General features: G+C 54.6%; 4 protein-coding genes across 4 annotated transcripts; 1 reads left to right on the forward strand and 3 right to left on the reverse strand.

Annotated features, from left to right (window-relative positions):
- Window positions 1–602: 602 nt before the first annotated feature.
- On the reverse strand, window positions 603–6,305 carry HER10_EVM0008661 (phospholipid-translocating P-type ATPase). The gene is made up of 3 exons (XM_035478175.1): window positions 2,178–6,305; window positions 1,460–2,127; window positions 603–1,398 (listed from the first exon to the last, which is right to left on the reverse strand). The coding sequence occupies exons 1-3, from the start codon at window positions 5,433–5,435 to the stop codon at window positions 1,218–1,220; spliced, it is 4,107 nt and encodes a 1,368-aa protein (XP_035336322.1). The 5' UTR covers window positions 5,436–6,305; the 3' UTR covers window positions 603–1,217.
- A 1,204-nt stretch (window positions 6,306–7,509) lies between these two features.
- On the reverse strand, window positions 7,510–10,362 carry HER10_EVM0012086 (uncharacterized protein). Its single transcript, XM_035481489.1, has one exon. The coding sequence runs from the start codon at window positions 9,946–9,948 to the stop codon at window positions 8,911–8,913; it is 1,038 nt and encodes a 345-aa protein (XP_035336636.1). The 5' UTR covers window positions 9,949–10,362; the 3' UTR covers window positions 7,510–8,910.
- HER10_EVM0005626 (microtubule-associated protein CRIPT) lies at window positions 7,944–8,306 on the forward strand (the record flags this gene model as incomplete). Its single annotated transcript, XM_035475234.1, has 1 exon — window positions 7,944–8,306. The coding sequence occupies one exon, from the start codon at window positions 7,944–7,946 to the stop codon at window positions 8,304–8,306; it is 363 nt and encodes a 120-aa protein (XP_035336051.1).
- An 806-nt stretch (window positions 10,363–11,168) lies between the features above and the next one.
- HER10_EVM0000675 (peroxin 26) lies at window positions 11,169–12,418 on the reverse strand. The gene is made up of 2 exons (XM_035482839.1): window positions 11,777–12,418; window positions 11,169–11,707 (listed from the first exon to the last, which is right to left on the reverse strand). The coding sequence occupies exons 1-2, from the start codon at window positions 12,296–12,298 to the stop codon at window positions 11,243–11,245; spliced, it is 987 nt and encodes a 328-aa protein (XP_035335585.1). The 5' UTR covers window positions 12,299–12,418; the 3' UTR covers window positions 11,169–11,242.
- Between the last annotated feature and the right edge of the window lie 113 nt (window positions 12,419–12,531).

The following is a 12,531-nucleotide window of genomic DNA, read 5'->3' on the forward strand; positions in this document are numbered from 1 at the left end:
TAGCCTTGAGACTTCGGGATCATCGAGGATCCAGAAAAGCTCGTCGACATGAAATTCTTCAGTTCACTTTGTTCGAAGTCGTTAAGGATGACCAAGAAATCTCACCATTGCTTCCAACCATCGCCCGCCTCCGGCACTTTCCACCAGCCAGTGTTCCTGTAAGCATCCGAGACGTTTTGTCTCAGAATTCGGAAGGAAAACATGGAGTCTTCTCAGTGTTGGAGAATTGACCGAGGAAACTGACTGGGGTTCTTTGCTCGTCGAACGCTACGGTGCGGGTCCCATAGATAAAACCACGGGGAAACCAATGTAATATTCTGTACCTCATCCGAGTCTGCTGGGTTCTTCTTTGCGCACTTTTGGAAACACGGAATTTTCCATCATGGACCATATGACAGCAAGTCGAGTAAGACTTTGAGCGTCCAGTTCATCAGGCGCGAAGACCCCAACAACCAGACATAAACAAAGCCGGCCAACCCCAAGGAAGCCGAGAAAAGCCTCTGAGAAGAGAGAGAAAACAAGAAACAAACATGCATTCCGGGTTGGGACGGCAATCATAGTCGAGAAAACTCTTCACAAATCAGCAACTCTTTATTCTCGAGGGTTCTCCTATTCCCCCTCCCCTCCAATCCATGGACCTTGTCTCCGGAGAAATGTTGCACTTCACACGTTCTGCCTGTTTGCTGTGAGTCTTCTCAACTCCCACGTGAGATTCCTCTCCCCTTCTTTCCATCTCGGACCTGCCGCATCGTGTGACATGAGGTTGTTTTCTTTTTTGCTTCGTATCAACTGCCTGCCAACCAGCCTCCTCGCCACATCCCTTTCCCCCCAACATCATCATCGCCCCCCCTGCGACGTGACCGTCCAATGTTTGGTTTTTCTGTCAAAAAGAAGAGGAAGAGAAGATAAAAAGCCCCTACACGGAGTAGTTACACAAACAAAAGCCATTGAATAGCTTGAAAATAAACGCCAGCCCGTGGGATGATGTTCCTCCTCGGATGACGAGGAGGTTCCCGACCATGCATATAATAATAGTAAAAAAAGACACAAAACTTTACATCGTGCTGTCGTCGCTTCCGTTGCATTACCATTTCGTATGGGAATCATCATCCCCAAGGAATCAAAATTCAACGCAGCCAACCCCCTTTCGAGTCGTAATAATCATGGACCATGTGTCTTTGGTCCCTCTTTTCTTGAGACATTTGGCGGCGTAGTGACTACCTGCCTTGGGGTCTCGAACTGGCCATCTCACCGTGCCGTCCACGGTGCTGCGTCGTGTCGTATGCCTGAAGCACTCTGGATTGACTCTCATCTGCTTGGGAGAATGCGTAACCGCGCTGCTTACGCATGCGCTGCACTTGTCGCACCTTGCGAATTGCCTTCTGGAATTGCTCCATTCTGATGGACGGATTAGTGTGCTGTCGCTAGAGAGGGCTGTGAGCATTAGAGAGCAACGTACCTTGGTCTGTAATCTTGGATATTGTACTTCTGAATCTCCTGAATGTGATGGTATGTCTGCGGCATGTACATGCGCTTGGCAAACTTCCAGGCAAAATCGCGCATAAGACACATAATCGCGAGCGCAAAAGTCTGCAACCAGAAGACCGGGCTGCTGTACAGCTTGGGAATGACACCGTGATACTCGGCGGAGAAGGGGATCATGGGGGCGACGGTGCCGTACAGAGCGATGAAGCCCCACCAGAAGAGCATACTGCCAGGAATGGCCATGACGTGGTACTTGGTCCAGTTGTTCGTGATCAGAGCCGCCTTGCCGAGAACGGTGAGCAGGACCGCAGCGTACATGGCCGTGCCCCAGACCCAGTGACCGGCGATTTGTCCATCGCCTTGGATGAGTTCACCATACCAGATGAGTTGGCCAAAGACATAGAGGATGATGGAGTGATACACAGCGTTGGCAACCCACTCGGCAAAGACCTTGATCTTGAAAAACTGATTTTGCTGACCCATGTTGTACAACTGCGGGTAGCGGTCGAGGAGTCTGGCGGAAATGAATTGGTCGAGGATACCCAGAGCGAGAGGAGGGAGGACGGTGTAAAAGACGTTGTAGAACGAAAGCGTCCAAGACTCGTAAATGACGGCTCCGGAGAAGACATTTTGGAAAGTGTACTGGTCAAATTAGCAATCTAAGTCCACAATCCATCTATCAGTAAACTTACCCAAAACTGCGTCATGTACAAGGTGATGTTCTTGTAGAAAGAGAACAGAATAGTCTTGGCAACCCGCTGGTAGCTCCAAGCGCCGTGAACGAGTAGTAGCTTTCTGAGATACCGGAACTGGCCGATGGATACATCGGCGCTTCGGGCGGCCTGTAGACCTTCCATACCGCTAATGCCCACACCGATATGGGCAGCTTGAATCATGGACACATCGTTGGCACCGTCACCAATGGCCAGCGAGATGGCCTCCTTTTGATACTTCTTGACCAGCTTGACGACAAGAGCCTTTTGAAGGGGAGAGACACGGCAGCAGATGACGGCCTTGCACATGATGGCGAGGTCAAGGAATTGCTTCTCGAGGTCCTTCTCCAAGGCGTAAGTCAAAGACTTGCCATCGATGACGAGTGCGAGAGTTTCCGTTTCAATCGTCCCGTCTCCCTGTGTGCGAATAGCTTCGAGCTTCTTTTGTATGTTGTCGCGAGTTGCCTCGGCACTTTCTTCGTTCACAATCAGGAGCATCATATCCTCGCTAAGCAGCTTGCAACTCATTCCAATGTTGATGGCGGTCTCCTGACGATCGCCCGTCAGAACCCAGACTTTGATGCCGGCCTGCTGAAGCGTGTGAATGGTCTCGGGAACACCATCCTGAAGGCGATCTTCAATAGCAGTCGCTCCAAGGAGGTAAAAGTCGTGCTCAATAAGTTCTGCTGCCTTGTCCAGCTCGTCGGCACGGTTGCCGCCAACGGTCATACCGGCCTTTTCAAAGACCTGGAACCATTCCTGGAATTCCTGCTCGGGAACTTCACGCATGGCAAGGCAAAGTGTTCGGAGACCTTCAGAAGCGTACTCTTCCAGGTGACGCAGGGTGGCTTCGACATGGGGGTTCTGATCGTTCAGACGCTCGAGAATGACGGTATCGGCACCCTTGCAGTACACGCGGACCTTTCCGTCGGGGCATCGGTAGATAGTCGACATGCGCTTTCGGGTAGAGTTGAACTCGCAAACGGCCAAGAGCTCATACTCGAGCTCGCGTCCTCCAGCTTCGATGAAGACAGACCTCGGCTTGCGATCGGTGAAGACGTAGCCGAGCTCAGCCGCGCCCTCGACGAGCGCACCCTCATCGGGTGAGGCGGCTTGGTACTTGATTTTGCCGCCCTTTTCCTCGCTCCTCTCGGGAATGACTGTGTGACAAGTAGCCAGCAACGCCAGGAAATGATCAATCACGGGAGCCGTTTCGTGGCTCTTGAGGTTCTCCGCCAATCTCTTATAATCGTGGATTCCAACCTCGACACCATCCTGAATTGTCGCCCTGAGGTCCTCGGGAACATCTTCGGCATATTGAATACCGCCAATCGAAGCCTGTTTAAATTCCATCATATTGCAAGTCAAGGTGCCCGTCTTGTCGGAGAAGACATATTCAACCATGCCCAGTTCTTCGACCAAACTCGATGTTCTGCAGTTTGCCGGCGTGTCCGTTCTGTCATAGTAGATGTCGAGATCATCGTTGATGAGGATTCCGTGCCAGTACTTGACCATTTCCAGCGTGACGAACAGGGAGATGGGCACGAGGGAGGAGAACAAAACCCAATATGTGACCATGTCCTTGAAGAAGGTCTTGATGATGTCGTTTGCTGATCCGGTAGAGTCAAGCATCAGGTACTGGAGAGCTTGGCCCTCAACCTTGCGCTGAACAAGATCGCCTACTGTGCAAATGACGCTAAGCACAAGGAGGATACCGACCAGCACGAGAACAAGAATGTTCAGCTTCTTCTCGACCTTTGTGCGTTTGATGGGTGCAGCAGTGGCGTTACGCATGAGCTTTGTCTCGTGTCCAGTGAAGACAACAACACCATGAATCCAAGGCGTATTACGAAGAGTGGCACCTCGAAGCAGAAGCTGCTCGGGGTTGAGGGGCAGCTCTTTTTCACCACCCCCAGCCTGCATTGTCAGGGTGGCCTCATACGTGTAAAGACTGCTGTTGGGCTGTTCGGACTTGATTCTTCCTCCGAGTCGGCTCAGATCGCTGGAGCTGACCATCGTACACGTCTCAGGTAACGCCTGCTTGATCTTCAAGTTTGTTTCTCCGTCAAGGTTAGCTGTTTCGATGTAGCAAAGTCCCTCGGGCTCGGAACTTGCAAGGAGGACCAGATCGGCAGGGAAGGGCTCTTCAGATTCGACGCGGATAATGTCTCCGACCGCAACATTGATCCATTTGGACTCCTGGAAGGCGGTTCCGCGCAGGATGCGGGCCTTGGACGTGTTCAACTGGTGATCGGCTTGTTTTCTTCGGTAGTCCTCCACCAGTTCCTTGCCTGCCGACACCATCATGACGATGAAGAGCGGAATGATGGTAGTGTATCTGTTGGTAGGCGAGAGATTGGGGATTTGCTGCAGCGCAGCCGTGAACAAGAAGAAGATGTTGGCAAACTTTGAAAACTGTTCGAAGAGGAATTTCGGGAGGAAGGTTGCGACATTGTACTTGGCCGTCGAGATGTGGTTGTCGACGTACTTATTCGCTGCGTTTGCGGGCGGGTTGTTGAGATGGATCAATCTCGGACCCAGCGTCGAAGGGTCCGGCTTCTTTCCTCCGAATCCAAACTTGAAGTTACCCATGTCGAACTTCTTCCCCCCCTTGGCTTGCGCATCGATGCCAGAGTCTGTCCGTCCGTTACCGCCAGCCTCCGTCAAGGGCAGGTCCATCTCCGAGTATCCTTGGCCCATCCCAAGCTTATTCTTCATGCGGCCAAAGAAGCCTCCACCCAAACTCAGGACGCTGTTACGGTTCCGAGCATTGGACCTCGCGGAGGGATCACCGACATTGTTCGTACTCGTCGCGGCGCCGCCTTGTTGGTAGTATGATTCGCCTTCGGCCGAGTAGTCGTCAAAGTCGTCGGCGTATCGCTGGTAATTGTTTAGTTCTGATGTTTGACTGTAGTGTCTCTGCATGTATGGGCCGGAGGATGCGCCGCCAGAGACACCAGGCGATTGAGGGCCTCCAGGTAACGGCCTCAGTGCTGAGGGTTGCTGTGTGTGATTCCCTCCCCCTCCTCCGCCGCCGCCGCCCACAAAGTCATCGTACGAAACGGAGGGTCGGCCTTGGGCCTGGTCTTGATCGTGGTTGTAAGAGCGTAAAAGGTCGTCGTCGTTCATATTCGATCGCTGTCCAGCATTGTAGGTCGGTTGCTCGCTGTCCAAGTCTAGTAGTAGGTCGTTGTTCAAGGGTCCTCCTGGAGGACCACCCGTAGGTCGTCCAGTCATGCCGGGAAGGCTGATAGCGTTGCTAGGCGATCAATTTGCAAGTGTCAGAATGGCCAGCATGCAAATTTCGAGGTGATTGGATTATCGTTGTGTTTCCGGACACATGAAGGGAAGAAGCGATGCAGTCGAGAGGGTGTGGTCGCGCGGACGATTTGGCAGCCTAATCGGTGGATGATGGAGATTCGTATCGGCGGGAGCAGTGTAGCTAGAGGCGACGACGACGACAACGACAATCAGCAATGAAAGCGACGCCGCAGCTGGGCGTTTGCTGAGGGTAGCTGATGTGGTGGGAAAAAAAGAAGTGGCCCAGCAGTCCGTATTTGTTGCAGCACAGCCTCCTTCTGGCGCAGGATTAGGATTACACAGTGGTCGGCTTGCGCTACGTCAACGGGCTGAGTGCGCAAGTGTACCGTAGGTAGTTGATCCCCAGGCGAAGCCGAGAGTAGGTACCTAGTGGCCGAAAGACGGTCCCCGGTGGCAGTGGCTCAGGAGGCAAAGCAACGCAGTCGCTATGATTGGCTTGCAACGGTCGAAAGATTTCACAACAGGAGAGGGCGTCTTGGAGACTGTCGAGAGGCCAAGAAGTGAGGTGATGTGAGGTGTCGTCCGCGGGAAGGGTGGGATCTGCGGAAAGTCGTGTTTGAGGTATTGGTGGTGCTTGAATGGGGTTGAATTGGGGGGAACTCGGGAGACAGCGCAAGGGAGCCGGCCGGATGAGACTGGAAGCTAAACACGCAGCAGCAGCAGCAGCAAGTACTTAGCAGCAAGGCGTTAGACTGGGCGTAACTTGTAAGGTTGGTAGCGTGGGTTTTTCGGGGAGGCGCAGGACAGCAGCAGTAGCAGTAGCAGCATCAAACAGTGCAGATTGAAGACACCAAACCTCAATGGACGGGACGGGGAAGGGTCGAAAGGGTCTCGTTGGCTTGAACCGGGACGCCTTGCTTGCGGTACCAAGGTACTTGAGTGGCCTGCCACGTCTGCTCACAGCTGGCAGTTTCCTCAGGCAGGTGTGGCAGGTATCTTCATTCTCTGTGCTTTCCTGGGCTGTTTTGCTGTGAGACCAGGTACGACTTCGAGCTGGGCAATGGGATTGGGTGGGCTTCCATTGGTTTTGGAACCGCAGCTCCACCAGAAGGGGGCACGTGTGGGCCTGTTGCTATTCTGATTTCCTGAATCCTTGGAAGGCCGTTTAACTGGTTGGGCCTAGCATTGGCTGCATCTCTTCCTCCACGTCCTGATCCTCTCTGCCTCTCTGCCTCTCTTCGTACCGGATGCGAGACCACAAGCTGACAGCAGCAGCGAGAAGTTTAAAGAGCTGCGTCGGCCTCCAGCCACACACACCAACCTACAACGACAGGGCGAAGTTGGTGGATGTCGGCAGGAATGCCCGCTACGCCACTCTCGGTCAGTCAGCCTGCAGCTTGTCTGCGTTTTCCCCTCAACACTAGACACAGTCGCCAATCGAACCTTCAATCGAGACGTAAGGGGCGGACGGACGTCTCGCACGGAATCTCGGGACCCCGTCACATTTAGCCTCCTCTGACACGAGCCAACTTCAGAGTCCGCCTCTGCTCAATGCCCCTACGGATAGGCAAGTCATAGGGCACAGAGTATCTGCATCTGTATGCCCGCTCAGACCCCAAGGGCTCCGACGACCACCTAGCCAACGCCAGGACCATCGTGTAAAATGGGCCAATAGACTAATACATGAGGACAGACGATGAACAATGGAGACAACGCAGCAATGCCCAGGCTGTTGAGCAAGCTTTGATCAGGGTAGGAGTTAAGCATCATCTCCCGTTCGACGACAGAACCTGTTTCCCCTTGGCCATGTACCTCTTCCGAGTCGTTTCCCCCCGATGATCTGTGATTAGCTGTGGAGTACGGATATGCTCTATACGGATACTCTCGCCCATCCCAAGTGAACAGACGAAATTTGACCCAACCACGGCATATTCTTTCATCCCAGTAACCCCCGGCATTCTCCAAGATGCTGAAGAACTTGATCAAAATAAGATCCATTTTCAATTCCAAAAGTGGCTGGGATCCCCGTATGCGCATAGCGAGGAAACAACTCGACAGCAAAGTGTCCCCCCCCCCCCCCTATTGTGGCTACCGCGTGTGCTGGGCCAACGGTCCCAGAGTCAGAGGTCCAGACAATCCGAACGTCCAATGTCATCCACTCATTCTCCAGGGCAGACATTCCAATCCCAGCCCGGCCCGGTGCTGGACCCACACGAATCTGGACGGACCCACCGGGGGAAACTTCAGTCTTCAGCACCGACCAACGACTCGCCCTGCGACGTTGCGTCACTTCCAGCTGCCGCCCTTTCCAGCCACACCTGTTATCATATCTTATCTCATGCTTATCACTGAGGTAGCAACACCAGCCACTCGTCCCTCTCTGCCTTTCCAGTCCTCACCCATCATCAGATCAACCTTGAGCAATTGCGACTTCAACCCAACCGACGACAGACCTATCCACCGAATTTAAACCCATCCCCGAAAATGGTCTGCACAAAGTGCCAAAAGCTCGGCAAGGGCTCCACGACCCTCGCGACGCCCTCCGTCAAGAAGAAGAGCGAAATCTACCACGGCTCCTCCTCGTCCTCGTCTTCCTCCGCCACCAAGTCCGCTACGCTGGGCACGACCGGCATCGGCAAGAGCAAGCTCCTCTCCAAAGCTGCCAAGAACCCGTACGCCCAATACTCCAGCGCCTGCTCAAAGTGCAAGACAAAGGTCTCTCAGGGCCACTCCCTCTGCCAGTCGTGCGCCTACCGAGCCGACTCGTGCGCCTCGTGCGGGAAGCCGAACAAGAAGGTCAAGGGTGCTGCTCCGTCGATCGCAGGACAGAAGTTTACGTTGAAGTGAGACGGTGACAGAAGATAGACGAAACATAACATCACTTACATCACAACGAACCGATATTGTCGAAAACCCCCAGACGATGCCCTCGCGACGCGGACCTTGCGTCCGACTAGAAGCTGGGAGGCCGGCCGGCCTGTAGGGGCCAAGAGCTGCAACGATGAGGCCGGGCAACGAGGCCTGTACTCTGCGCCATCCAGAAGCCCACTTACATTGCGGCAAGCGGCTCAATATGCGCCGGGTCAGGGACGGGATACAACAGGTGGCAGGCCGTCGTTACAGCCCAGTAGTGGCTAGGAATATAAATCACGAGGGCCAAGCAAGACAGACAGTCCCACGACATCTGACATCACTTCTTCGTCCCAATCAAGATAACAACAGTGCTAGGTACAGATAGTCATAGCTGCAAAAAAGAGACCTCAGGGGTCAATAAACGCACAAGCCTTGCTTGGTCAAATTGTGTATTTCATTCTACATTGGCCGTTCACTAATCGTTCCCGAAACCGTGGTTCATCCCTGCCTGTCATAAATATAAACGTTAACGTCAAATCCAACCTCGCGCGGCCCCCCCTCCTTCGAGAGCCCGCGCTTCTTCTTTTTTTGGCTTTTCTTACAACGACGCCGTCGGCTTCTTGTCGACCTTGCTCTCGATCCACGCCTTGATCTGCTTATTCACCTCCTCGGGCGCCTCCCACAACGCCCAGTGCGTCGCCGTCACCTCGCCCCTCGACAGGTCCTCAAAGTGCTTGTCCATGCCCGCCGCCATGGCCGGCGGCAGCGCCGCGTCCTTCGTCGCCGAGATGAAGAGGCTGGGCGGCGTCACCTTGTACGGCTCCCCGCTCTTCTCCGCCGCCTCCGCGAGCGGCAGCTCCTCGTCGTAGTTGATCTTGCGCGTGCGGTACCAGTTGGTCGGGCCGCGCATGCCCGACTTGCTAAAGTTGTCGGCGTAGTACGCAATCTCCTCCTCGGACAGCAGCGGCGTGGGGCCGATCTTGCCGATGTTCTCCCAGATGATGCCCCTCTCCGTGTTGAAGACGAGCTCGCCGGCGGGGCCCTTGCCGCCGTAGATGCCCTGCAGGAACTGACGAATGTCCTCGGGCTTGGTGAGCTTCTCGGGCACCTCCTCACTGCGCAGCTGGAGCTGGTACTTGAAGTTGGTCAGGCGGCCCGCGGCGATGACGTCGGCGAGGTCGAACCAGGCCGTCGTGGGCGCGTTGTAGGGCGTGCAGACGCTGAAGACGCCCTTGATCAGGGACGGGTGCCACATGGCGAGGCGCCAGACGAGCGCTCCGCCCCAGTCGTGGCCGCCGAGGATGATCTGCTCGCCCGGGATGATGCTGTCGCAGAGCGCCTTGATGTCGTCCGACATGCTCTTGAGGGAAAAGGCCTCGAGCTCGGCCGGGGAGGCCGTCTGGCCGTAGCCCAGGGTGTCCGGGACGATGACCTGGTACCCCTGGGCGAGGAACATTGGGATCTGGTAGCGCCAGCCGAGCGAGATGTCGGGGAAGCCGTGGATGAGGACGACGGAGCCCTTGGGGGCGGCGTCGCCCTCGGGCTTGCTGAAGAGGTAGGAGTAGGTCTTGCCCCTGACCTCGGCCTGCTTGCGCTCGACGCGCGGGTCGTTGGGGGCGATCTTGTCGACGGCCATCGTTGGTGTGTGTGTTCGTATACCGGTATGCGAGGCTTCCGTCTGTGTCGGAAGCTGTTAGGGACCGTAGCGAAAGGCGGGAGGAGGGAAGGAGGGGCAGCTAGTAAATGGCGGGGTGTGCGGTAGTCTTATACTCACGTTGGCACTCGACGTCTGCCAAGGAACAGACCCTTGCTAATACAGCTCAGTGACTGATTGTAAGCTCCCTCACAATGCTATTGCGGGGATCGATGAAAGAGAAGGTGTATATGCGTGTTTGTATGAGTGTGTGCAGCTTCACCGACACCTATCTCACTAGACTTGTCGGAAAGATAAAACTACTTATACCATTCGAAGTATCGCCGAGTCGCCGAGTTATGGAGACAAGTATCGCACTTTGAAACTCGCCCGATTGCTTAGAAAGCTATGGAAACTGGCCACCTAAGAAAAAACATACGAGCGGTGTAAGTCGAGCCTCGGCATAGCTTGTTCCATTTTCGGGCTCTACCTCAATGCAGTACTTCGCACACTGAATATCATCGACCTGTTTGCACCAAGCTCTGGGTCCAGCGTATGGGTCGCAAGGTGAGGGGCATGGCTTGAATTTGACAGGGGACCTGACGTGCGGCGAGCGGCGGCATTGGCGAACGGCGTGGCCGGGCATCCACCCGCGCGGGGCATCGTCTTTGCTGTCCATCGGAGTCCCTTGATGGAATCGTGCTAGCGGGCCCCGTCCGTGCTGTTGCGATGCCTCGGTCCAGGGACAACTTGAGACAAGGGGACTCGCCATGGTCGGACGGTACTCAAAAACGGGGTTTCGCCATTGTCATCTTCAACAGATAGTTCAGAGTCGGAGATCGCATTCTCTTTACCCGAAAAGCGTAAATTGCAGGTCGAGACGGGAGCCAACGATTCTTCAACGGCAAGGAACAGCTGTTCTGGACTAAAAGGTCCCACCAAGCTAAAGCAGGAGAACGTCACCGGTCTTATGCTTGAGTCAGAGAGCATGGCTCTACGTAGTAAGCCTTTCAGTCGGCGAACAAAGTTGGTCTGAATCCCGTTTCTGGACCCAAGTTTCTTTTTTTCAAATATCACCATGGGCACCTTTCCCAAGTAAACGCCGCTTTAAACTCCAAATGGTATCATAAAACCCCCAACTCCGCCTTCAAACTCGCGCGCAAAACCAGGGAGAAAGCATGCCTCCCATATCGCCTAATGTTATAACAATCACATAGACTACTGCGGCTGTGGCGTCTTTTACAATGAAACGCCGGGGAAGAAAAGATGGGAAAACACCACTCGCTTTTGTCAGGCATTAGTAGATAACCATATCCTCGTCGTTTTCAACGACATCACCAGGTTCGTCGTGTGTGTCCCGCTCATGTCTGTCTCTGTCGGAAGACGCAGCTGCGTGGTCGGTAGCTGCGGGAGCTTCAGCAGAAACCTCTGGCGGAGCCTCTGCTGGTTGTTCTTCTGTGACCATTGGCACAGGCTCCTCCTGGGCCGTGGTCGGCGGCCTGATGCGACCGTGGCGTCTCTCGTGTTCTTCTTTCCGATCTTTGAATGCTTCGAGTTCTCTCGCGATGGTGTTCTTGGCGTCTTGCACCTGGTCATCAATCTCGTCTTCTTGTTCTTTGGTAAGCTTCCATGGTCGATAGTACTGCAACACGTCAGCTGATGGCTGTCCCCTTGCGCAACATGCAATACGCACAATTGACGGTCCTGCTTTCGTCCGGAGGGATTGTGCCTTTGCGAGCATATTGGCGTGTCGGGTTTTCATCTGCGGTAAAGAAAAGCTTATTAGTACTTGGACGAGGCCCTCAAGGGGGAGGTCGGGGCATGCACGTACGACTTTCTCGTCAAACAAGATCTGCTCCTTCCGCCGCGCCTCGGTGATCCGCGCGAGCTTCTCTGTCCGTCTCTTTTCGTCTTCTGCCCTCTGTTTCTGTGCCCTCTCCTGCTGTCGCTGCTCAATCTCCCTCCTCTTCTTGTGCTGCGAGCTGGAGTTGGTCTGGCTGAGGGTGCTCAGGAGACCTCCGAACAGCCGCTTACCCCGCTTCTTCTCTTCATCCCTTGATAAAGGCGCTCGTCGAGCCGTACTGGACCGGGGATCTTCGTCGCGCGGCCTCGAGTCTTGTGTCGAATCCTGTGCAGGTGGGTCGCCGTGATCGCCATCATCGAATTTTGCCCTTTTTGATGATTCTTCCGCTGCATCAAGGGAGCCTATAGACGCCTTCCGCTTTTGTGTAACCTCCATCTCAGAGCTCGCGGGTTCGGAGTTGATGGTATCAGCAGGTGCCCTGGAATCTGTAAGCTTCTCTTGCTCGGTCCGAAGGGAGCCGGTTTTGTTGTACTCTGTGACAGTGGCCATGATGATGTCGCTTCCCACCGTCGCAGTCGCAGTCTTCTCGGCCACAATCTCAAAGAAGGCAGAGCGCGAAGGAATGCGGTGTGCACGAAAGGAACTGAATGCGCCTCGGTCCCATGGTAGGTATTCCGGAGCTTGACAGCTCCAACCCGAGCTCCAAGGCTGAGGTTTGTCAGCGGGGTCCAGCCACTCGGAAGGACGAACCCACAGACTACCCCACTTCGGTCGGATCAGAC

Source organism: Colletotrichum scovillei (assembly GCF_011075155.1).
Source record: "Colletotrichum scovillei strain TJNH1 chromosome Unknown Contig00003, whole genome shotgun sequence".
Classification (NCBI taxonomy): Eukaryota; Fungi; Ascomycota; class Sordariomycetes; order Glomerellales; family Glomerellaceae; genus Colletotrichum; species Colletotrichum scovillei.

Coding starts and splice junctions, on each gene's coding strand:
- HER10_EVM0008661 (XM_035478175.1), bottom strand. CDS start 5,435: ATGACTGGACGACCTACGGGTGGTCCTCCAGGAGGACCCTTGAACAAC. Junction 2,128..2,177: donor TGTACATGACGCAGTTTTGG/GTAAGTTTACTG, acceptor TAATTTGACCAG/TACACTTTCCAAAATGTCTT. Junction 1,399..1,459: donor ATCCAAGATTACAGACCAAG/GTACGTTGCTCT, acceptor TCCGTCCATCAG/AATGGAGCAATTCCAGAAGG.
- HER10_EVM0012086 (XM_035481489.1), bottom strand. CDS start 9,948: ATGGCCGTCGACAAGATCGCCCCCAACGACCCGCGCGTCGAGCGCAAG.
- HER10_EVM0000675 (XM_035482839.1), bottom strand. CDS start 12,298: ATGGCCACTGTCACAGAGTACAACAAAACCGGCTCCCTTCGGACCGAG. Junction 11,708..11,776: donor TCTTGTTTGACGAGAAAGTC/GTACGTGCATGC, acceptor TCTTTACCGCAG/ATGAAAACCCGACACGCCAA.